The 24,264-nt window shown below is 38.7% G+C and overlaps 2 protein-coding genes across 18 annotated transcripts in view; one reads left to right on the forward strand and one right to left on the reverse strand.

Annotated features, from left to right (window-relative positions):
- Window positions 1-24,264, forward strand: part of hiw (MYC binding protein highwire) — a 304,734-nt gene that overhangs the window by 1,573 nt on the left and 278,897 nt on the right. For 8 of the 12 annotated variants that reach the window (XM_076529721.1, XM_076529722.1, XM_076529724.1 and 5 more), the window contains exons 6-29: window positions 49-366; window positions 442-609; window positions 691-909; window positions 989-1,190; window positions 1,262-1,651; window positions 1,722-1,887; window positions 1,945-2,237; window positions 2,338-2,535; window positions 2,618-2,814; window positions 2,892-3,144; window positions 3,225-3,668; window positions 3,742-3,869; window positions 3,946-4,172; window positions 4,249-4,429; window positions 4,505-4,691; window positions 4,752-4,886; window positions 4,963-5,105; window positions 5,182-5,817; window positions 5,891-6,158; window positions 6,399-6,685; window positions 6,754-7,073; window positions 7,150-7,256; window positions 7,320-7,529; window positions 7,626-7,770. In XM_076529721.1, the coding sequence (XP_076385836.1) occupies window positions 49-366; window positions 442-609; window positions 691-909; window positions 989-1,190; window positions 1,262-1,651; window positions 1,722-1,887; window positions 1,945-2,237; window positions 2,338-2,535; window positions 2,618-2,814; window positions 2,892-3,144; window positions 3,225-3,668; window positions 3,742-3,869; window positions 3,946-4,172; window positions 4,249-4,429; window positions 4,505-4,691; window positions 4,752-4,886; window positions 4,963-5,105; window positions 5,182-5,817; window positions 5,891-6,158; window positions 6,399-6,685; window positions 6,754-7,073; window positions 7,150-7,256; window positions 7,320-7,529; window positions 7,626-7,770 (5,822 nt within the window). The remainder of the gene's footprint in view (window positions 1-48; window positions 367-441; window positions 610-690; window positions 910-988; window positions 1,191-1,261; window positions 1,652-1,721; window positions 1,888-1,944; window positions 2,238-2,337; window positions 2,536-2,617; window positions 2,815-2,891; window positions 3,145-3,224; window positions 3,669-3,741; window positions 3,870-3,945; window positions 4,173-4,248; window positions 4,430-4,504; window positions 4,692-4,751; window positions 4,887-4,962; window positions 5,106-5,181; window positions 5,818-5,890; window positions 6,159-6,398; window positions 6,686-6,753; window positions 7,074-7,149; window positions 7,257-7,319; window positions 7,530-7,625; window positions 7,771-24,264) is intronic. The other 4 variants (XM_076529725.1, XM_076529732.1, XM_076529727.1 and 1 more) reach the window with 3 other exon arrangements.
- Window positions 13,092-24,264, reverse strand: part of LOC100882628 (uncharacterized) — a 128,799-nt gene continuing 117,626 nt past the window's right edge. For all 6 annotated transcript variants that reach the window (XM_076529755.1, XM_076529753.1, XM_076529751.1 and 3 more), the window contains one exon: window positions 13,092-16,346. In XM_076529755.1, coding sequence (XP_076385870.1) covers window positions 14,985-16,346 — 1,362 coding nt within the window. In that variant the 3' untranslated portion in view covers window positions 13,092-14,984. The remainder of the gene's footprint in view (window positions 16,347-24,264) is intronic.

Below are 24,264 nucleotides of genomic sequence, written 5' to 3' on the forward strand. Positions count from 1 at the left end.
AACCTTGTAATAGTTCTGATATTCCAAGTTACAATTTATATGTTGTAGATGCCATGTGTATTAACATCCTTACAAAGAAGTGTGCAAGCTGTGTTACTCGGAAAACTTATACGGCCAGACTGGATTACATATGGAGTTCCTAAAAGTTCTAAAATTTATACTTCTACGCTTAAGTTACCAAATGAGATAAATAATATAACACTAAATGGACGAAGTTTCGTGAGTGATGGAAAGTACCTGTACCTACACACAAGTAGAGGATTATTAAAAATTGGTAGTGGTCATGGTGGAACCATTTGGGGTCATCTGTATATTCACAAGGCAGATTTTTATCCGACAGAAACGGGTTGGCTCGGCTATGCAAATGTTAGTGGGATTAAACATTGATTTCTCACGTAGAAATATAGGGATATCGTCGTCCTAACATTAAATCTTTTCCAGAATACATTATATTTTAAATGCACACCCAGGAAACAGAGCGAGTTGCTAATCATTGATGCGGAAACTCTTGTAGTCACAGGAATTGCAGTTCTAGAAGGCCGTGACTGGTCATCGTCGGTCATGTTTTCTGATGGCGAATGTTTAGGAATGATAACAGCGGGAAAAGATGTTAGTTATTATTACTTTTAATTTCTTGAAACTTGTAATGTTTCAACGACTGATACAAATTTTTATCTTCAATTTAAACAGGATGGTTTTGTAGTCAGAACTATAAATACGTTAAGCAATCCAGTTGCAGTTGCATCCGAATTACCATTAAAATTAGCCAGAAAATGTGTAGATGTTTTTGGATATTCTACTTTTGATGAAGAACAAGCTATCCATACATTAAATCCAGGCTGTGATGACGAAATTGCTATAGTCACTGCAGGAAAAGAATTTGGTCTATTAAAAACTGTGTCCGGAAAGGTAAGTGATTACCCGTTTCCCAACGTGTAATCGTTTATATTAAAATAAGAGCATATTGTATAAATGGTATGTATTCAAGGTATTATACACTGGAAAGGGTACTTGTCTTGGTATGAAAAGTAATACAAGGCCTAATAGATGGGTAGAATTAACACTTGGAAAAGGACCAAGGCTTGTAAATTTTGCAGCTGGTCATGATGGTCAGCACGCTGTTATGATCATGGAAGATGGTTCTGTTTTGTTTGCTGGAACTGCTAGACGCGGAGAAGATGGCGATAGTAGTTAGTACATCTGTGCTAAACATTTGTAATACAACATAATTAAACATTTTTTATCAAATTAACAATTTCAGATAAAATTCGCCGACAACCTAAGCCAGTTAAACCAAAAAAGATAGCAAAAGTAGAAGGACAGTTTATCATTGATGCCGCCTGTAATAATGGATCGACAGCATTAGTTACTAAAGAGGGCTCTTTGTTAATGTTTGGCAAAGATACCTTACACAGTGATCCGGTTTCAGGAGTAGTTACCGATCTCAGAGATGTCTGTGTGGTTCACGTTTCATTGGGGAAAGCTCATGCCGCAGTATTAACTAACAAGGGTCATTTGTACACATTTGGAATTAACAATAAGGGACAGTGCGGTAGAGATTTCACAACAGTGCATACCGTAAATAAGGATGTCTCAGTTGTAGCTATGGAGATGGGTACAGCGGATGATGAACTTTTAGTGACAGAAGAAGGTAATCATGTGTGGTAGAATTTTAATTCTCTATTATCATAAAAAATCAAAATATTTTTAATTACATGTAGACGGCATAGAACCGACCGAGGATTGGGAAGAAACAAGGGGAATGTGTCCGCCGGGATTACATCAATGGAGGCATCGTGTTTGTATGGTCTGTACGGTGTGCCGAGAATGTACAGGTTGCAGCATATCATGTTTGAGCAGTATACGGCCGAATCGAAACCCTGGGCAGTACGTATTTAAAGTAATTATTGTGTAGTAGAAGCGACTAAAAATATGCACTTTCAGGGAATGTGGTTGTGGTAAAGGTGACAGTGGTTGTGCCGAATGTGGATGTTGTCGAACATGCGCAAGAAAAGGTTGTACCAATGGTAAAAATTTAATTATAAATTATTATGCTAGGACTATTCATGATCATTTTCACAAATATTTATGTTGCATTTTAGGTAGATCAAGTTCTAATTTACGAGAATACTTACAAAGACGACTAGGAGAAATTAAGCAAAAACAAAAAACCAAAGCAGGTCCAAGTGCGGCAAAGTACGGGATGAAGATGAAAGGTCCGAATAATCAAAGATTGGGTAGATGTCTTCATAAAATAAATATGCTTTGTACATACAGTTTTAAAATTAAGTTAAGTTATATAACACTTAATTTAACATTAATCTTCGTGTAAAATAGCTGGCCCAAGCGTGATACAAAAAAGTACCGGGAAAACTGCACTGGGGTTGGGTACTAACTTGATGACCGAAGAAGGTATCGGAGGAAGCGATATCGAACGAGGTGACGCGACAAGAATTGCTAGTATACCACCTGCTAGGGTTCCCATACCTAGCGAAAGTGCTGTGGTCCAAGTGTCATGTGGGTTACATCATACAGGTAATGTATATAAATTTGAATGATATTTTTTTATTCGTAATACGATGGACATCAGTAATAGTGTGCTATGTACTGTGTACAGTGGTGCTCTTACAAAACGGAGAAGTTTATACATTTGGGAGCAATATATATGGTCAGCTGGGTGTAGGAGACTTGATACCGCATGCTGGACTTGTTCACGTTAAATTACCAAGAATAGCGACACAAGTTGCGGCTGGAAGTAATCATACTGTCGTACTTACTTCGAAAGGAGAAGTATTCACATTTGGAGCTTATCAAGTTTGTATTACTATCATAGTTTATTTACCATAGGAATGTAATTATGACATTCTTATGCGTGCATCTCTTATATTCAGAAAGGACAGTTGGGCATGAATTGGTGGAATGAACAAAATGACTCTTCAAATACTACTTCTCAAACTAGCCGTCGTACAGATAGGACACAGCCGTGGCACAGTTTTCCGAATGTAGTTCCAAATATTGGTCCACGATGGGGTAGACGTGCAACGTGGGTCGGTGCAAGTGGAGATCAAACTTATGTCAAAATTGATGAAATAAATTTTATTAGTTTAACAAGGAGTACTGTTATGGCAAATAAAAACTGCATAAGTATGTCCTCCTTTCGTATATCATCGTTCCATCACTGTTACATTAACAAGCTTACCTAATTCTAAAACAAATTGTTTCAGTTTTAATTCCACATCAAACTGATCACGCTAATTCGTTCAAATGCTTAGTTATAAGTAAACGAGACGGCACTTGTAATAGTTACAGTGGAGCGGATCAAGTTGACTTCAGTAATTGTGCAACGTGTTTAGATCCTTTGTATAACGTTATTTGGACTTTTAATCCGATAAATAATGAAATAAGCCTATATAATATTATATCGACGGAAGCTAGAACAATTCCTGGTTTGGAAATATCCATTTTGAATCCAGGCTTAGCACTGCCTGTAGTATCAAATTGTTTTGTAACGCGTTCGCAAGCTGCCATGCATTTGTTGGGCTGTTTGGATACTCTTACACAAGCACAAGATGAAAATTTGTCTATAGTAGAAGAAAATGAATGTAATCAATCGACACACGGAAAAGCATATAGTCGTGAAGATTTTGTTACAGTTAACAGATTTGAAAGTATGTACAAGAAGGTGACCAAAAATGGTACATATTTTTATTTCTTTCATTGTCACATTTCATATATTTTCAGCACATGGTGGTGGTTGGGGTTACTCGGCACATTCGATCGAAGCTATCAGATTTATGCCTGATACCGATATCTTACTTGGCGGATACGGATTGTTCGGTGGCCGAGGAGAATATACTGCGAAAATAAAAGTAATTCTTATTACTTGTTTAATTTGTAGCAAATCGTAGAAAATAGCTGTAAAAATTATGCCACAAATCATTGCAGCTTTTCGATATTGGAACGGATGGAGGAGATCAAGAAAACGATGGTGAACTTTTAGCCGAATCAGAGGAAATACCATACGAATGTGGATTAAAACAAACGTATTCCATTTTATTCGATGAACCAATTGCTCTGCAAGCTAACAGGTGGTACGTCGCATGGACAAAAGTTAGCGGGCCTTCCAGTGATTGTGGAAATGGTGGTCAAAGCATGGTCGCGGCAAAAAATCAGTTAGTAGAAACCAAATAATTTTTAAGAAATAATAATTTGAAATATCTGTCACATCTTTATATTTTTTGCTTTTAGAGTTATGTTCTACTTTAAGTCTTCTAAAAGATCTAATAACGGAACGGATGTGAACGCTGGACAAATTCCGCAGTTGCTGTATCGTATTGTTACACCAGAAAATCAAACTCCTAACAGACAAAGAGACCAAATCGAGCCGGTTTATGTATTAAAGCGCGACTTCTCTAGAACAGTTACTAAAGTATGTATTTTTTTATAAAATAAGCTTAAAGATTAACATGTAAAGAAATTTTTGTTTAATATATATTTTTTGTAGGATTGTTTTCAGTCACTAATATCTCTTCTTCAATGGAGCTGGAATACGCTAAAAGCAGCCTTAAATGATTCTATGATTCATGCTATTTCTTCTCACACGTTAGTTGAAATGGAACGTTTGGTTTATATTAGTAAAGCTAGTCTACGGTTACTCAGAACATATACTAATCACATTTATCCCAATCAAGGTACGTATCAAATTTTACTTTAAATACTAGATTGCATTTAAACGTAATGCTAATTTGTAGTTGGCAAGAAAACCCCGGCTGAATCGGTGCGCTTAGCAGAATGCATTGGAGAAGTACGCGCCTTGTTGCACCAAATTTTATCTGATACGGTACCGTCGACTACAAAGAGTAAAGGAAAAACGCGACCAAATAAAAGTAAGACTTTGCGTTAGTTAACATGTTCAATATAAAATTCTCTACATAATAGCACATAAAATGTTTCATTACATAGATACAGCTACAATAAATAATAAGCTAACAAACAGCATATTGGACGAATGTCATAGGACATTTGTAGCTTGTTATCATGCGTTTTACCCGACAGCATATTTAAAGTGGACCTGCCTGTGTGAACTGTTGTCAGAAATTGATAGGGTTAGTATTGCACTATTGTATAATTCATTCATTTCGAAATCTACCAATTCATCAAAATATGTATATTACTTTATAGGAACAAGGAAGATCTTCAAAAGATCGTCTATTGTCAGCCGTTCTGGCTTCCTTGTGTAACCCAGCCATTCGTCTCCGTTGTACATTTCCAATTCTGACTAACATTATGGATAGTAGCGATAGCATCAAACGGCAGCTTAGTCCATCCGACAATACTGGCTTGTTGATGATCAATTCAACAGAAAGCCATCAGTATCCAATTTTAGTCGAACAAATTAGTTATAAATCACAAGTGGAAAGCTCGGGTAAAGAGGCCTTAAATTGGTCGTTTCGCGATGTTCTCGATAGACTGTTAGATTTGATTCTAGTCCCCGTGAAGAAAACTCTTTGTAGGGAAAAGACACAATCGGTACCAGAATTGGTGCTTCATTGTTGTTATTTGTTAGCGCGAGTAATCGCTGAATTGGCGGCACAATCTAGTGGAAACGAAGTTGAACTTCAAGCTGCTTGTGGTATGCTTATGTATACCACACCTTCCAGATTTACTCGAGTAAATCAAACGAGATCTTGGAATACGGGTAATGGGTCTCCTGATGCGATCTGTTTTTCGGTCGATAGACCCGGTATCGTTATTGCTGGTGTAGGTATTTACGGAGGTATTGGGATGTATGACTATGAATTGGAGCTTCTTGATGACGTGAGTAAACGTAGCCAGAAACTTCATCCATGTCTTCCTTGCATTATAATAACAGTTATATTACATTTTACAGCAAAATAATACGGGCAATGATCCGTCTCATACTCAACGTTGGAGTAGTTTGGATTTTACACGCGGTTCTTTTGGACCGGATGATTGCGTGAACGACATAGTAGAATTAAAATTTGATAAGCCTGTGCTCATTAAGGAAAATGTAAAGTACGCTATTAGACTGAGAAATCGTGGCGGTCGTACAAGTAATGGTGATGGTGGTTTGAGTGTCGTTAAAGGTCCCGATGGAACTACCTTTACTTTCACAGCTTGTTCCTTAAGTTTCAATGGTATGTGACTCAGTTGATGCAATTAGAAGTCTTGTTTAGGGTGGGCATGAACTCTAACTTCACTAATGGTGTCAAGATGAGATATATCACATGATCAAATGTGTTTTGAAAGTTTAGAGATTTCAAAATCTGTAACCTAGAAAATCTCAATTTTTAATATGAGATATGAGGGTGCAGACCCACCTACCAAGTTACGCTGGTGCATAATTGAAAGATATTTTCAATTGATTCTTTGTGCAGGTACAACACAAACTAGAGGTCAAATACCTCATATCCTTTATTATTCAAACCCTCAAGATTCTGATGGTCAACATACTAGCAAAGCAATGGCTGAAGTTCAAGCGAGGAAGTGTACCCTTGCCATGACAACCACCGTTATTCAAAGGTCTAACGAAATACTTGCATTAGCGAGAGAGAGGGCCGAAGAAGTGGTAGCCGCCGAAGTTCTAGGCAATGCAACATTTATAACGACGCTTTTACCGTTGGTCATGGCGTACATTAGTCCCCTGGCTACCTCAGATCCTAGGGTAGATACTCATGTCCTTAATAATTATCAATATTGTATTCAGTCGTTACAAACTATTTTCTTTCCCAGAGCGGAGTTCAAGTTCTCACATTGATACAAGAAATGCTTCCCCACGTCTCGGCACTTAACTTATTATCCGCAATGGGATCATCTCAAATATCCCAAGACAGCGAGGCTCAGTCTCACGTTTCTCCACCCATTACTACTAGTCATCATTATACTTGGTTGGAAAGCGACCATCCCTACAAACCCTCCACAGTATCTCATTATAAAGTTGCCTTTCCGGATACAGTTAAGTGGTTAACTATTGAATTCACACCAGAGTGCGGTACAGCACAACCTGAAGATTATTTACAACTCTACATTCCAAATATAATTTCATCCGCGAGGTAAGCACGATAAACGTGAATTGTTTTACAGTTTCTTTATAAAGAAATATCAAAAATAAATTAATTTTATTTTCAGAACATCTGCGACTGCAGGGGTAGAAGATGCACCCCTATATTGGCCTGTACTGCACAAACTAAGCAACATACAAAGCCAGTGGCCTCAAAACGCGATCGTCTTACCAGGTAAATTAGCTTGAAATGAATTCAATGTGATCAACATTTTACTCGACTCGTGTAATGTTCCAGGAAACGAAGTGATATTTTCGTTGGAGACTGCAACGAAATACATGAAAAATGACAGAGCAAACATGTACGGGTTCAAGTGTCTGGTTATCGGGTACGACTGGATAACATCAGGAAACGGGCTAAAAAATTTAGAAATTGAATTATCATTTCTTGGGGGTGCTTGTGCCGCGAGTCTCATGAAGAGGAATCTCGCCTTACCACCTGTGACTAGTACGTATCTTTTAAATCCATTAGATTCAATTCTACAATTATTATATATTATTTAAAATATATTGTCATTCAACGAATTCGTTTATACCTGTTCAGACGAGGAAGTGGAAGAAGATCTCGAGCAAATGCAGGAAACCGCAAAGAGGATTTTCTCTATGCATTCAACACTGTTTGCCCGGGGATTCGCTCTGGCTTCGCCTCCCACGGTCTCCCAGGCTCTCGACGGTGTTCTTCCATTCAGGTGAGTACCAAATGCATGATTCTACTTAACCTGTAGTTGGTAAACGGATGAAACTAAAAAGGATTAGTTTCTTGGCTGGTAACATCACTGTAAAGTCTCGCTACGACCATGAATGGTTGGAAGAGCGGGAAAGAATGAAAGTTCGAAACTTGAACCACTGAGTCTAACAACTGTTCACTAAACAAAATGTTATAATTGACTAACGCTAACTCTTCGGAGTATCGTGCAATGATATCGCGGAGTATCGTCTAAATATATTGCAAGTTTTATCTTTTTAAATTAATATAAATTTTATACGCGCTCACGCTTTAAGAATAGTATCACTGGTTCCATCTAGCGAGTCACTAAAACATAGAGTTGCATTTTGCTACAAGGTGGGGGGCTGTTGTTCGTTTAGTTGGCCACTTCGCCGCTAGATGGCAGTGCCAGTACCATTTTTAGATTTCTCCGAAATAAAAGCACTATAAAACCGTTAATACAAACAGTTTTTTATTGCAAATATAATACAGTGTGATTGTTTAACATATGTTATCGAAATAATATGTTTATAGTGTGCACAAAAATTCTATTTTTATAGAGGAAAGGAAGAAAAATTTACTTCTTTTAGTACCAACTTTTCACCGCTAGATGGCTAAGCATTTTACTGCCCATGAAATGCACTTTTTTTATTTATCGATATCAAAGCTTCAAAAAATTTACGACGTTGTTTACGTGTACTGTAGCGATCGTATAACAATTTAATTGCACTATCAATATACACAACTCATATTTTTCGAAAAAATACGATTTTTAATTTTGTTAATGTTCCTCGTTTCCGCTAGATGGTAACTGAAACCGTTCTTGAAGCGCGGCGATATAAAATTAAAAAAGCGCTTGCACAATATTTTTGCTCTATTAAGCTGATTATTGTGCAATTGCACTATCTCCTGTCTTACTGTGTAAATTAAAATAATACTTTGAGAGACGAAGAGGAGAATAATGAACAATGACTTTAAAATTGAACGGAAGAGTCTTCTCACGATATTTCTGACAAGTCGCAGAACAATTGATTATTGTAGATCTAATGAGAACAATTTACGAATCATAATGATCGTACTACACCTCATTTTACATATAAAATTAGTTTTCGATTTCATCGAGTACAGATTAATCCTCCAAAGGCGTGTTTGCCTTTCCGTTCGCTTTCAAAATCGGTCGTTCGTCATCAAAACGATCGAAATTCGAGCCGTTCAAACAAAAATTCAATGCGTCCACTTATCGTGACCGTATTTCATCCAAACGGACTTCGTGGATCTGTATAAACCCCTCGAAAATACGAGTGCGTTTCTGATAATCAGCGCTGCTTTTGCGTTTCCACGTTTCTGCCCGGTTAAACGTAAATAACCGTCGATCGATCCGGTGAAGCTATCGCAAAACTTTGATGCAAATGCGTGGCGTGTATGCAGATTTCTATTTAGACCCAAGGATAGATAAAAGAAGGCTGTAGGAAACTGTGCTCATCTTGGCTGGTTGGTTCTTCTTCACTTTATTATCTCCTTTCAGGTGTCGAACGATTTCAACGTTCGATGTAAAACAGATCGATACGATCGGTTGTCGTTATATCACAGTCTCATGATAATTACAACTAATCAGTTTTTTTTATTAATCGTCATCGTTTATCGCCGTGGCGCGATAATTATAAGCTCCAGTATTGGTACATTAGTATTACGAACGATTTGCAGTCGATATTCTTGTTCCTTGTACGCGTTGATTATTTAAAAGTTTTCAAAGTTAAAATTTTACACATTTGAGAAATTCGAAAAATTGGGGAGGATAGAGATTTGGATATTTTAAGGTTTGGAGATTTGGGGATTTGAATATTTAGGGATTTTCGAGGAATCTAGGGATTCGGGAACCTACAAATTTTCTAGGATTTGGAGATCTAGGGATTTGAGGATCCAGGGATTTGGGTATTTAGGGATTGCGGAATCTAGGGATCCTTGGAATCTAGGGATCCTTGGGATCTAGGGATCCTTGGGATCTAGGGATCCTTGGGATCTAGGGATCCTTGGGATCTAGGGATTCTTGGAATCTAGGGATCCTTGGAATCTAGGGATCCTTGGAATCTAGGGATCCTTGGAATCTAGGGATCCTTGGAATCTAGGGATCCTTGGAAACTAGGAATCCTTGGGATCTAGGGATCCTTGGAATCTAGAGATTCTTGGAATCTAGAGATTCTTGGAATCTAGAGATTCTTGGGATCAGGGGATGCTTGGGTTCTAGGGATTCGTGGGATCTAGGAATTCGTGGGATCCAGGGATTCGTGGGATCTAGGGATTCTTGGGATACTTGGGATTCGTGGGATCTAGGGATTCTTGGGATACTTGGGATCCTTGGAATCTAGGGATCCTTGGAATCTAGGGATCCTTGGAATTTAGGGATCCTTGGGATACTTGGGATCCTTGGAATTTAGGGGTTCTTGGGATCTAGGGATTCGTGGGATCTAGGGATTCTTGGGATACTTGGGATCCTTGGAATCTAGGGATTCGTGGAATCCAGAGATTCGTGGGATCCAGGGATTCGTGGGATCTAGGGATTCTTGGGATACTTGGGATCCTTGGAATTTAGGGATCCTTGGGATCTAGGGTTTTGGAGATTTGGAAATTTGTGGACGTTGAGATCTTGTGACTTGACACAAGATCTCAATACAAGAACGTGGAGACCTAAATATTAGAGAATGTAAAGATCTTGAGATCTAACGAATCGGAAATTCAGAAATCCTGATAATTGGACAATATTATCTACTAGAAAGTCGAAGTATCTTGTACTTACGAAGAGCCTATACTCGACGGTCCAGTACCGTATCAGGCGTACATCCAAGTTTCGTTTGTTTTCGCGCGTTGACTCTAATTGGCCGTGCAGCCCGCGGCACCGGTAGTAGGAAAAGGTCGGTGAATAATCTCGAGAAGGTACGAGGACCAATTTCTGCTGGTCGCCCGGGGGATAAAAGGAAAGAAAAAGGAGGAACGAAGGAGAACGCCGCGCTAGAGTCGTTAGAAGAGCAAGTGGCGGCAGCATCAATAATGCATGGCTCACACGTGCGCGAGATAGCTGCACATGCGGGGGACAAAGCGTCGTTTACGGTACTCCTATTGTACTTTTAGAACACGGCCGGCTCTTCGAACGTCCAACGAATCGCTTCCTCGTTTCTTCAATTCCACGAGATCCTGTTTGCCTTTACATGCGTCAAATTCATTGATACTTTTTTTTATCGGGCAACAGGATGCTATGTATGCTCGTTTTATTCGTTTAGGGAAGGGTTTGTAGGATGGTGTTCGGAAGGTGATGTAGGAGGATTCATGAGGGTTGACGATCTTAAAGGTGTCTTACAGGTTGATTACTGTCGCGTTCAAATCACGTGGTTACACGTATACGAACAGATTTATGTATGTAAATACATGTGGCGTTATTGATATTCTATACATGTGCAGCACGTGACGTTCGACATTATAGCAATATGGGTCTTGTCTCTCTACTGGTGTAATTATTTTGTCTCACTCAACTTATGGTTAATCTTAGAAATGTTATAGTAAATCAAATGTTAGAAATGTTCAGGTAAATTCAATTTTATGAATGCTCAAGTAAATTAGATTTTAAAAATGCTCAGGTAAATGAAATTTTATGAATGTTTAAGTAAATTAAATTTTGGAAATGTTCAGGTAAATTAAATGTTGTGAATGTTCAGGCAAATTAAATGTCAAAAATGTTCAGGTAAATTAAATTTTAGAAATGTTCAGGTAAATTAAATATTATTAATGTTCAGGCAAATTAAATGTTAAAAATGTTCAGGTAAATTAAATTTTAGAAATGTTCAGGTAAATTAAATATTACAAATGTTCAGGTAAATTAAATGTTAAAAATGTTCAGGTAAATTCAATTTTATGAATGTTCGAGTAAATTAAATTTTAGAAATGCTCAGGTAAATTAAACTTTATGAATGTTTAAGTAAATTAAATTTTGGAAATGTTTAGGTAAATTAAATGTTGTGAATGTTCAGGTAAATTAAATGTTAAAAATGTTCAGGTAAATTCAATTTTAGAAATGTTCAGGTAAATTAAATATTATAAATGTTCAGATAAATTCAATTTTAGAAATGTTCAGGTAAATTAAATATTATAAATGTTCAGATAAATTCAATTTTAGAAATGTTCAGGTAAATGAAATATTATAAATGTTCAGATAAATTCAATTTTAGAAATGTTCAGGTAAATGAAATATTATAAATGTTCAGGTAAGTTCACTTTTAGAAATGTTCAGGTAAATTAAATAGTAGGAATGTTACAGGTAGATTACTAAAAAAGAGAGGGTATCTTGGACTATATTTAATACCGTTCTGAAAGCCGGATAGATTTATATTGTTTTGAAAATGTGAAATCGCTGGGCACGAGTTAAAAGTGCTGTATAATTACAGGAAACTGAGGAAGTAATAAATATGCAAAATTACAGCGTGGAGCTTTCGGAAATAACAGAGAAATTCGCGTTTAAAGGTTTTAAATTGCTACTTAAACGCTTGAGTCGTATTAAATGCACACAATTCACTTTCAACGTTCAGTAATTTTATCGAAGCGAAAAGACTGGAAAAGCTTCGCGATTTTAACTGAAATATTTATCGGCGAAAATAAAATTTTACCTGTTTAGCGAATCAACAGTTTCCTCTTGAAATTTTGTTGATCAAGTAACGAGTCGCGTTTATTTTGTTTAATTCTTTAGAGATAAGGGGTTTCATTGTACGTCCGTCAACAAAGCAGAAAGATTGGAAAAATGGCACGTTTCCGATATTTTTGTTCACTTTTTTCAGTTCGAGAGGCTTTACAGTTTCTATTTACACGCGAGATTCACCGATGTTCGTATGGAAATTTGGAATCTGGGTTTCGAGGAAAAATTTGACAATTTGGGAACACTAGGAATTTTAGATTTTGGGAATTCAGAGATTCGGAAATTTTGGAGTTTGAAAATTTCAGAGTTTATAGATTTGTGGATTCAGTTTGGAACATCTGAAATTAGGGTATTTAAAAATCTGCCAATTTGGAGAGTCAGGAATCTAGCTGTTTGTACATTCTTATTGAAGCTAACTTCTAAAAAACTTGCTTCAACATTAAAGATAATTTTCCAGTCTCTACAGCTATTCCAAATATTAAAGCTTTTACTTACAACCAGATATTTAGACTTACCGCACCTCGATGACCATCGACCATGAATTACCACGTCGCGTTAAAATCTGTAGCTCGGAAAATTATTACGATTCGTTATCTTGCGTCCGTCAGAATTACTGATCGAAATGATAACAGTAACAACAATTTATTGGAAAGTCGAAAGCTCATAAATAAACCGCGGTCGCAGTGAAATAAATTACAATCTGAATGAACGTTCCGAACATGTCTCTATTTTACATCGAACAGAAACGGGTGCTAACATTTCCATCTTCTCTCTCGAGAGCCCTTGAATCTCGTTCAATTCGTGTTTCCGTATTGTCAAGGAGTGTCAGGTAATATCGTTTTATTCTGTTACAAGCACAATGAAAAAAACGCAGTTAGAACGGTCGTATACATACATTCACGCACTCACACACGCAGCGATTTTGGAAGCGAACTTTCGTTTCGAATATTCTATCTTCTAACTCGAGTTCTACACCTCGAACAGACGTTTGTACAGGAATGGCACTGTCTTTCTTCGGTTAATCTCGTTCGATACGTCAATCGACACGAGCCGTTTGTTGTACGATCGATAAACTCGAAAGCAACGAAAAGCTCGACGGGACCCGCGTATTTTACACGAGTCAGCCAGAGTTCGATACCTCGTTGCTTTTTATCACCTCACTTTACTTGCTCTCTTCTTTTTTCCTGTCGGTTCGATGAAACTTTCGAGCCCGATCAACGACGCTGTCCTTCAACTTCTAGTCTCAACTTGATTAACAACGCGCCTCGATTATCCGTACGCGTGATCTCGAGCGAAAGAGACGAACACAATGAACGACTCTTATAATCGTCGAGAGGAACGTGACTGCTTTCGAGGAAAGAAACGTTTAGCCGTTCAACCTGGCGTCCGGATAATCGCTGCTGTCGTTGCTGATATGTAAAATGGAAGCTTACGAACTGGCTTGTACATTCGCGAGCGTGCTGGTCTTCTCTAGGGAATATGGCGACGTAGGAGAAAAGATAGTCCATACTTAAATTGATCTTGTGCTCTTCAATTTTTCGACGTCTGCAACTTTAATTATTTGGAACTTGAGGAATTTAAGGATTCAAGGATTACGTAGTTTAAAAACCTTCATAACTTAACAGTTTCGCAATTTGGCAGTTTCATAGTCTAACAATTATAAAATTCAGAAAATTTAGGGATTGAATACTTTCGGAATTGATCTTGTGCTCTTCAATTTTTCGACGTCTGCAACTTTAATTACTTGGAACTTGAGGAATTTGAGGATTCAAGGCTTACGTAGTTTAAAAACCTTCATAACTTAACAGTTTCGCAATTTGGCAGTTTCATAGTCTAACAATTATAAAATTCAGAAAATTTAGGGATTGAATACTTTCGGAATTGATCTTGATATTCCAAGTCTGGAACTTTAACAATTTGGAACTTGAGGAATTTGGAGAAGTAGGAATTACATAGTTTAAAAACCTCGATAATTTAACAGTTTGACAATTTGGCAGTTTCATAGTTTGACAATGATAAAACTCAGGAAATGTAGGAATTGATAATTGAATGAGGAAAGTGACTCCTTGTAAATACAGTGATGTTTAAATTCTAGAATGTACAGTAAAACGTAAAGCAATAGACACTGTTCCCCTACAACAGTCCCTAGCCAGCGAAAGCCTACGTATCGCTCAGTCATACTCTAAATAGGATATTAAATAGAAAAGAGTATCTCGAGATGGAGTCCGTGTTCTCTCGATCACTCATCGTCTGTCAAGTGGCACTGTGCAATCGTTTTCACCGTCAGCTTTTCCACTTTGCACTCGTCACACGAGTCGTTCTAAGCACAAGGTGTCCCCGCACCCGGAGGGTCGTTGCACGTGTCGGTCACGCGCCGGTGCCCATGGTGTCCCGTTGTTTCACAGCTTGTACACGCGAAATCGGCTCGATCCGGCGAATCGCTGGAATTCCTCTTCGTCTTCCGGTTGTCGCTCGAGTCTAGCGACGGCGGTCCTGTTCGGGCCGCGCGAGGCTTCTCGTTACAACTCGGTAGTGAGCGGTTCTGCCTTCTCGACGATCACGTGGAACTCGGTCTCCCTGTAGAGTCTGCCATCGGGCACGACCATGGTTATCCGGCTGTCGACCGGGGCCGCGGATGCGGCAGTTTCCCTGCCGATCACCCCGTTTTTCTTCGAGACAACGTCGGGCGCGTTTGTCGGCACGCTGATCCACTTCTTCCTGCTGTTGCTTCGCCGCCTCCTGCAGCACCACACGATCAGACAGGCCAGCACTATCAGCAGAACGATCAGGCCGGCCACGATCAGGATAAGGACTAGCATCGATCCACCCAGGGAACAGTGTCTGGTCTCGTATTCGAGGAAACTGGTCGGCACGCCGTCCACCTCGTCGTCGAAGCAGAGGAACGTCTCCGGGGTCTCTGCGATCGAGTCCTGCGGCGACATCGTGGGCGGCAACAGGCCGTTCTGTCTGCCGTAGAACCTCGTGTACGCGTTCGTGTAATTGAGAACGTTGTTCTTCCACACGGGCATCATCTGACAATCGCACGGCTGCTCGACCAACAGGTTGTCCAGTTCCAAATGGAAGCTGCCGCGGTCGAACATCAGCGAGCCCTCCTCGAAGTTCACCACGCTGTTGTTCTTGAAGATCAGGTCGTGGAGATTGAGCGGCACGGAGCCGCTCCTCGCCTCGGGATCCGCTCGCACTCCGACGAACGAGCCCACCGATAGACTACCGAAGCTGTTGTTCTTCAGGATCACGGTTCCTCGCGCGGTCACGTCGAACGCCTCGCTCTCCAGACTCTCCATCGCGCAGTTCTGTATGGCGACCGTTCGAGGACTTCTAACTATGAACGCCTTGCTCCTGACCGTGCCCATTTTCACCCCGTCCAGCATGAACTTGTGGTACACCTCTATGTCGTTCATCGTCCGACTGGGCACTAGGTCCCCGAAACTGCCTCCGATCACGTGCAGGTAGCCTACGTCGAACTTCTTGAACGCTTGAGCCTCCATGCTTTCGATGCGACAATTGTCTAGTCTGAGGGTATCCGTGTGCAGTAAGTTGGCGAACGAGAACGCGCTCAGCTGACCGATCCTCACGTTCTCGAAGCTGATCGCCTCTACGTCGCCGCGGAACACGAAGCTCGGCATCGAGTCGATGCTGCAGTTTCTCACAGAGATACGCGTGCGGGTGCTGCGAGGAGACAGCTCGAAACTCTGTCGGACCAAGGTTAGGTTGGCTACGTTGATCAGGTCGACGGACAGCAGGCCTATCATCGAGGCTAGGCTCGAATTCGTCAGGATCACCGAGCTGCAATTGCCCACCACTATTCTGCTCGTGTGCGGACTCAGCTTTCGGTCGCCCTCTATTGTCAACACCAGTTCCTGAAATTAGATAATTAGTTATTATAGGAGTTTGTGGTTTGGGCTTCAAATTTGGGGAAAGAGAAGGTAGAGTAGGAAGAATGAACTGATGATGCACTATCGAGTAAGGGATATTGACATAGCTGATACAGGAAAGAGTTTAACTATCGCGATACTCTCACGGAAATGCATTAATTAGAAACGATGCAAATATTAATTAACACGGTTTGAGGTAATTAAAGGATCCTGTGAAAGTTACAAAGGACTCCATTGTTCTCACTCTAATCCCTCTTTTTCACACGAGACTATGGTAATCGTTGAAATTTTGAACCCCTCCGTAATGATTGAATCAAGAGTTATTTAACGCAGACAAATATGGAACGGATGTTAACGATGCGGGATGCTGAGCAAAGGCTGAATGGCTGTAATTGAACGTCTAACTACCCTAATCGCTGGCAACGCGTGCCTCCGGTGTCGCACGCCCCTGCCAATTAGCTTGGGCCAATATTGTTATCGTAATCGCGGGCTTTGCTTTTCCGTGCCCATCGTCGTTTCCTCTGTTCTGATCAGGTGAACGTTGGAAATTCCAATGTTAACGAGTCCTTCTCATGAAACTTCGTTTCCTGCACCTTTATAAGCACCGGTTAACACGATTCTTATTTGCTTCATTTAATGGACCTCTTACGTTCTTAATTAATCTTTCTACTGGCTTATCGATTTGGGCATATCAGGGGTAGTTATGCTGGCCAGATGGGGTTTTTAAAATTTCATGGGACGTTTATTTATCTTTGGTAGTCGTGTGTGTTTGGTGGTAGTTGGTTGGTGTTTTTAATTTTTCAAATTCTTCACATTTTGAAATTTCAAGGTTTCGGAATTTCTACGTCACCAAATCTCTACGTCCTCAAATTTCTACGTCTCCAAATTTCCACGCTTCCAAATTTCCACGCTTCCAATTCCCTACGTTTCCAAATTTCCACGCTTCCAAATCTCTATGTTTCCAAATTTCCACGCTTCCAATTCGCTACGTTTCCAAATTTCCACGCTTCCAATTCCCTACACTTCCAAATTTCCGCGCTTCCAAATCCCTACGTCCCCAAATTCCCACGCTTCCAAATCTCTACGTTCCCAAATTCCCACGCTTCCAAATCCCTACGTCTCCAAATTTCCACGCTTCCAAATCCCTACGTTCCCAAATTTCCACGCTTCCAAATCTCTACGTCTCCAAATTTCCACGCTTCCAAATCCCTACGTCTCCAAATTCCCACGCGTCCAAATCCCTACGTCCCCAAATCTCTACGTCCCCGAATCCCTACGCCCCGAATCTCTACGCTCCGAATCTCTACGTCTTCAAATCCCTACGTCTCCAAATTCCCACGCGTTCAAATCCCTACGTCCCCAAATTCCCACGCTCCCAAATCTCTACGTCCCCGAATTCCCACTCTCCCAAATCCCTACGTCCCCAAATCCCTACGTCCCCAAATCTCTACGTCTCCAAATCCCTACATCCCCAAATCTCCACCTCCCCAAATCCGTTCTCCCCAAATTCCTACACCTCGAGTCCCTACACCCCAATTTGCGACTTTCCAGCGTATGCTCCCACGTGCATTTAACCTTGCAGCAACTTCATATCCCAACTTGTATACATAAGTTCGCCCGAGTAAAAAGATTCAGCGCAAGTTGTCAGGGACACGTAAATGGTGTAAGTTGGTTTCCCGAAACAGTCTCGTTAACTGCGTCCGCGTTATTTGCAAGCAGCTGCCCTCGCTCGTACATTTTCGTTCTTTATTAATTCATTTGCACGCTACGCTCGGATGCCACCTGCCACTTCAGACCACCTTGTTTGCTAAACAATCGATGCCGGAACGCGTCGTGCATACCTGAACACGGAATCGAGCGGGCAAACACATCGTAATATATCGTTCGTAGTCAGATTATCGCATCTTTCGCGCTAGAAGCGATAACGAATCGTTCGTGGTAAACGATGTCGCGTTTGTTTGGCTCGGGAGCATGATTCATCGTGCACTTTATATTGGATTTCATCGTTAGAGACGTTATACACGACTGTAGATCACGGATAAGTTGCAACGTCTACACTGTAGACTTTTCTCCGTTTACTTTTCAGAGTAGACTTTATTTCGATCGATGGTCAAATGTAGAAAGGTTGTTACGTTCTTTTCCAAACAAAGTTCAAGACCTCTGAAGACGTCCATTGTAAACTTAATTTAGGCAGACCTGTATATGTGAAAAGTCTTTTGAGATACATACAGTGGAATACCACTTATATTAAGCTTCTTGGGATCTTCCAGTGGTGCATTGTAAATTCATGAGATTTTCTCAGAAGTTCACGTGAATATTTAACGCGTTGTATCTTTAATAAGATTCCAATTCCATTACGTTTTATTGCTCGAGATAATTAGACAAGAAAATAATTTCTGTTTCCGTGTTCAATTATGTAGATACACTATTTTCGTGTTGACTACCTGACTAGATATTTTATTGATCTCAGAAAATTGTGTACTTTAACACGTGGTGGAACTTATTTCCACGTTCTTGTGCAAATGTTTTGTGTTATTTTATTGTAGAACCTTGTTTTGTGGACATGTTTGTCACATGTTATACATATGCATTTATGTGTACATGTACATATATGCATACATATGGATTCATACATATACGTATACACATACACACATATACATACATACATACATATACATATGCATACGTACACATACATACATACATACATATACATATGCATACGTATACATACATATACATATGCATACGTATACATACATACATACATATACATATGCATACGTATACATACATACATACATATACATATGCATACGTATACATACATACATACATACATACATACATACATACATAAATATACATATGCATATGTATACATAGTATCTACATATACATACACATACATACATATACATATACATACATATATGCATACATACATATTCATATAAATACATATACATATACATACATAGACATATCTTAATATCTTCCAGATATTAATACATTTAATAGTAAATCAATCAGCTGTTTGTCCATAAAGCATCGCAGATTATAAAAATATTTATTTGAACAAATTGTCCAGCAACCAGGAACCACAATATTGACGAACGCAGTTGACGAAGGAGAAAAGGGGATGATAATAAAGAACCCGTGGGGTCGATGAAAGCGAAAACCTTTGTGCTCCGTTTTCTCAGGTAGCCACGCGTGTTCTTACCCGCCGACACGATCTCTCTTCTCATCCGTCTAACCTTTTGTTCTCGTCGATTCTCATTGTTCTTGATCAATTCTCAACTCACGATCTCCCTCGTACAAGGGATTACCGTCCAAAATCCTACCCCTCAACATTTCGAACAATCGCGAGGACGTGTTCATTTCCGTTTCTCGAGATTTTCTCTCTCACCCACTGCCATTCAAATTCGCCTGCGATAAAGAAGCTGCGAATTCGAGTCTAAACATTAGCTTCACGGTACTCGAGTTTATGAAGTGTCTGATTGTATTTGTGTTGTTTAAGTTAGACATGATCGAGTTTAAATGAAGGTATAATCAAGATGTAGTCAAGATGAAATTAAGATGAAATGCACTTGAAATGAAGTTGGAAGAAATTGAAAGAAAATGAAAGAAGTTGAAATTAAGATGAAGTTGTAAATCAATTGAGTTGAAGTTGCAGTCGAGAGATCAAGTTCTGATCAAGCTGTCTACAGTTGCAAATATTCATTCAGCTATAAAATTATTCAGAACTCATAAAATGTATAAAATAAATAAAATAACAACGATATTCCACATGATACTTATACATAAATTATCACCCACGCTCAAAATAAAATTTCATATTCAAGGTAAAAATACCTCGTACAAATTCTTAAATATCACACAAGATTGCATTTTATGTACGTGTCCAATTTACTAGAAGATTAGGGTTGTGCATAAAATTTGTAAAGTGTACATAAAGCATGTAAAGATAATCTCCACGAAGAAAGTATGGATATAATCTATGTAAAATAGATATAATAGTATACATTGTATAAATGCATAAAGCTGCGTTCCCAGCTGAACAATGTCTTATGACACGCAAATTTGTGTCGGGGTAAAGAGCGCAGAAATTTCGAGGATCGTCCAATGAATCTGAATATTATTTCCAGCTTTTGTTAAGGTCCCCTTTCAACTGCTCCCTTTTATTCCCCCGTTCTAACCCTCTCGTGCATTACTTGCCGTGTAATTCTATCGATCGCGATCTCGTATTCTCCAGACGGTAAAAAAGCCCGTTGCTCTTGATTACTAGTAGAATTCTATTCTCCTCGGCACTTTTTCCACGCGCAATAGAGCATCGACACGAGCTTTCATTTTATTGCCGACTGTTGACACCGTTCAATAGCTATCTCGCCGCGCGGAGACACTTTCGCGTAACGAAAACGAAAATAATAATAAAAAACGGGGGAAATAAGAAAGGAATCGATGGATTAAGTTCAATGCACCGTGACACACCAGTTTACGGAATCGACCAAAGAGGAACGGAGCCAAGGAAAGCTCTTTTACGATCTATAAAGAATTTATGCGAAACAATTTCCCTCGCGAGGCGTATTCCCGCCATTATCGCGTTCGCGTTATTTCATCGCTTCTTTTTTAGAGGGATGTTCTTCTTAATTTAATATCGATGACGTTACGGGAGGGAAGTGGGTTTAGTCATTTGGAGGTTTGGAAATTTTCGGATTTGGAGATTTGGGGGTTGAAGGTTTAGGGTTTGGGAAATTTGGGGTTCGAGGGATTTGGAAATTTAGGAAGGAGGGAAAGTCAGATTTTGGGGATTAAATTTGGGGGATGAGAAATTGGGGACTTGGAAATTTAGAAATCTTGGAATTTGTATTATTGAGAATTTGGGGATTTGGGAATTCGGGGATTGAGGATTGGGGAGTTAAGAATTTAGGGATTTGAGATTTGGGAGATCATAGGATTGGGGAGATAAGAATTTATGGATTTGAGAATTTGGGAATTTGAGGATTTAGGGGGTTAGAAATTTGGGGGGTGAGAAATTAGGGACTTGGAAGTTTAGACATCTTGGAATTTGTATTATTGAGAATTTGGGGATTTGGGAATTCGGGGATTGAGGATTGGGAAGTTAAGAATTTAGGGATTTGAGATTTGGGAGATCATAGGATTGGGGGAGATAAGAATTTATGGACTTGAGAATTTGGGGATTTAGGGATTTAGGGGATTAGAAATTTGGGGGATGAGAAATTGGGGACTTGGAAATTTAGAAATTTTGGAATTTGTATTATTGAGAATTTGGGGATTTGGGAATTGAAGGATTGAGGATTGGGGAGTTAAGAATTTGGGGGTTTGAGAATTTAGGGGAACTGAGGATTGGAGGAATTAAGAATTTGGGGTTTTAGCAATTTTGAGAATGTGACGATTTGAGGATTTGGAAGTTTAGGAATGTAAGAATTTTGAGTTCTATAAGTTTCAGTATATGAAAATTTGAAGCTTAGCAATTTTGGGAATGTGACTATTTGAGGATTTGGTAATTTGAGAATGTAAGAATTTTCAGTTTTATAAATTTCAGTATATGAAAATTTGCAGTTTAGCAATTTTGGGAATGTGACAATTTGAGGATTTGGTAATTTGAGAATGTAAGAATTTTCAGTTTTATAAATTTCAGTATATGAAAATTTGAAGTTTAGCAATTTTGGGAATGTGACAATTTGAGGATTTGGTAATTTGAGAATGTAAGAATTTTCAGTTTTATAAATTTCAGTATATGAAAATTTGAAGTTTAGCAATTTTGAGAATGTGACAATTTGAGGATTTGGTAATTTGAGAATGTAAGAACTTGGAGTTTCATAAATTTCAATATTTGTAAACTTGAAGTTCAGCAACCTAAGTATTTAAGAATTTGTATATTAAAAAATGTATAAACATAAAAATTTATTGTTTCAAAAATTTTATAATTTAATTTGAAGTTCAGAATATCACAAATTCTACAAATCTACAAATTCTCAATTTTACAGCCAAAGAAGTCCATGAAATAAAAATCCCAGTAACAATTCCCTAAAATGACAATCGCTCCTAAAATGACAATCGCCCCACAAATCAGAAGACTCTCCCATTTCTCTTTCCCCGCGGCTTTCAGGGTAACATTCCCATAGAGTCAGCAGGAATTTGATAATCGTCGTTCGCGGGAATTTTACGTGCCATATGGTTGTTCGTTTCCATGACTCGAGGTGTTCCTGGCATCGAGTTTCCATTTTCCAAGTGTTTTCATAAGCGAACGCCGCCTTCTTCTTCCCGTAAATGGCATCCTTACGAGCTTTCCCTCTACGCTTGCAGCTGTTACTTTTGCACAGAACGTGGTCTGCCCTTGCTCCGTTCGCGTTCTTTATATTCCCTGCCCTTATTTCAAGACTACTCGTTACGAGAGAGGAAAGCCGGTGTCAGTTTAAGGCTGTGCGCTCGCTAAAAGGTCTTCTCGATTATTTACGCTATTGTCAATTATTCAGCTTCCGGCGGTACGCGCGCGACAACTTTGCCCGCTTGGAAACGCGTTTGCCCCGAGCATTTTCTCGCGGACGCGTACAATGTTACCAGAGTCTCAAGAAAATATTTTAGAACACCTTAACATGCTTCATTATTCTTTCTTGAACATATTAAATTCTTGTTAAAGTAATATTCTTGGATGATCAAACACTTGTAACATTATTCTTTTTTGACCATGTATTAACAATTTGTTTAAAGATTATTGACAATGTTCTTAATTGTACAATGTGGATGAGAAGCTTTTAAACACTTGTAACCTTCTTGGTTACTGACTTTCTTTGAAAAAGAACATTATTCTTTTTTGACTATGTATTAACAATTCGTTTAAAGATTATTAACAATGTTCTTAATTGTACAATGTGGATGAGAAACTTTTAAACACTTGTAACCTTCTTGGTTACTAACTTTCTTTGAAAAAGAACATTATTCTTTTTTGACCATGTATTAACAATTCATTTGAAGATTATTAACAATGTTCTTAATTGTACAATGTGGATGAGAAACTTTTAAGCACTCGTAACCTTCTTGGTTACTGACTTTCTTTGAAAAAGAACATTATTCTTTTTTGACTATGTATTAACAATTCCTTTAAAGATTATTAACAATGTTCTTAATTGTACAATGTGGATGAGAAACTTTTCAACACTTGTAACCTTCTTGGTTACTAACTTTGTTCTTCTAAAATGAACATTATTCTTTGTTGACCATGTTAAACAATTCATGTTAAAATTATTAATAATGTTCCTGGTTGTACAACGTTGATGAGCATAAATTTATAACACTCGTTACTAACTTCCTTTGAAAAAGAACGTTATTCTTTTTGACCATCTTAATTCGTGTCAAGATAATGTACATATATGAATGTACGTATATGTACACATATGTACATATAATATAGATAATATATTCCTACTTGTACATATATTGACAAAAACTTGCAGCCTCAGTTACTTTGTTCATTAAAAAAAATCTTTAACTAAAGTTTTAATTCAAGTTCAAAATTCCTGTTCTCCAGTCATGAATTTATATTTTGTAAATCACCTTTGATAGCTCACACAAGAAAATACTGTCATGTGAACATAATCGTTTGAACCGATCTTTATCTCTCCTCGAAGAGAATGATTCGACCGAAGCAAAACTGAAGTAGGGTGAAAACGGGCCACGAGCGTGGAAAGGAGAAGAAAATTTCCCCTTTCGATACACTCGCAGTGACGAGTAGACGGGGCGACAAATTGGCTGAAGCGTGTTCGTGAAATGCCGCGACTGTATTATGCGAAATTCAAGGGGTGAGTTCACCAGGCCAGCTATGCATTATAGAACTTCCCGCCTTTTCTTCATTGTTAGCTAAGGTCTTTCCTGAAAC

This window comes from Megachile rotundata, chromosome 3 (genome assembly GCF_050947335.1).
Source record: "Megachile rotundata isolate GNS110a chromosome 3, iyMegRotu1, whole genome shotgun sequence".
Classification (NCBI taxonomy): Eukaryota; Metazoa; Arthropoda; class Insecta; order Hymenoptera; family Megachilidae; genus Megachile; species Megachile rotundata.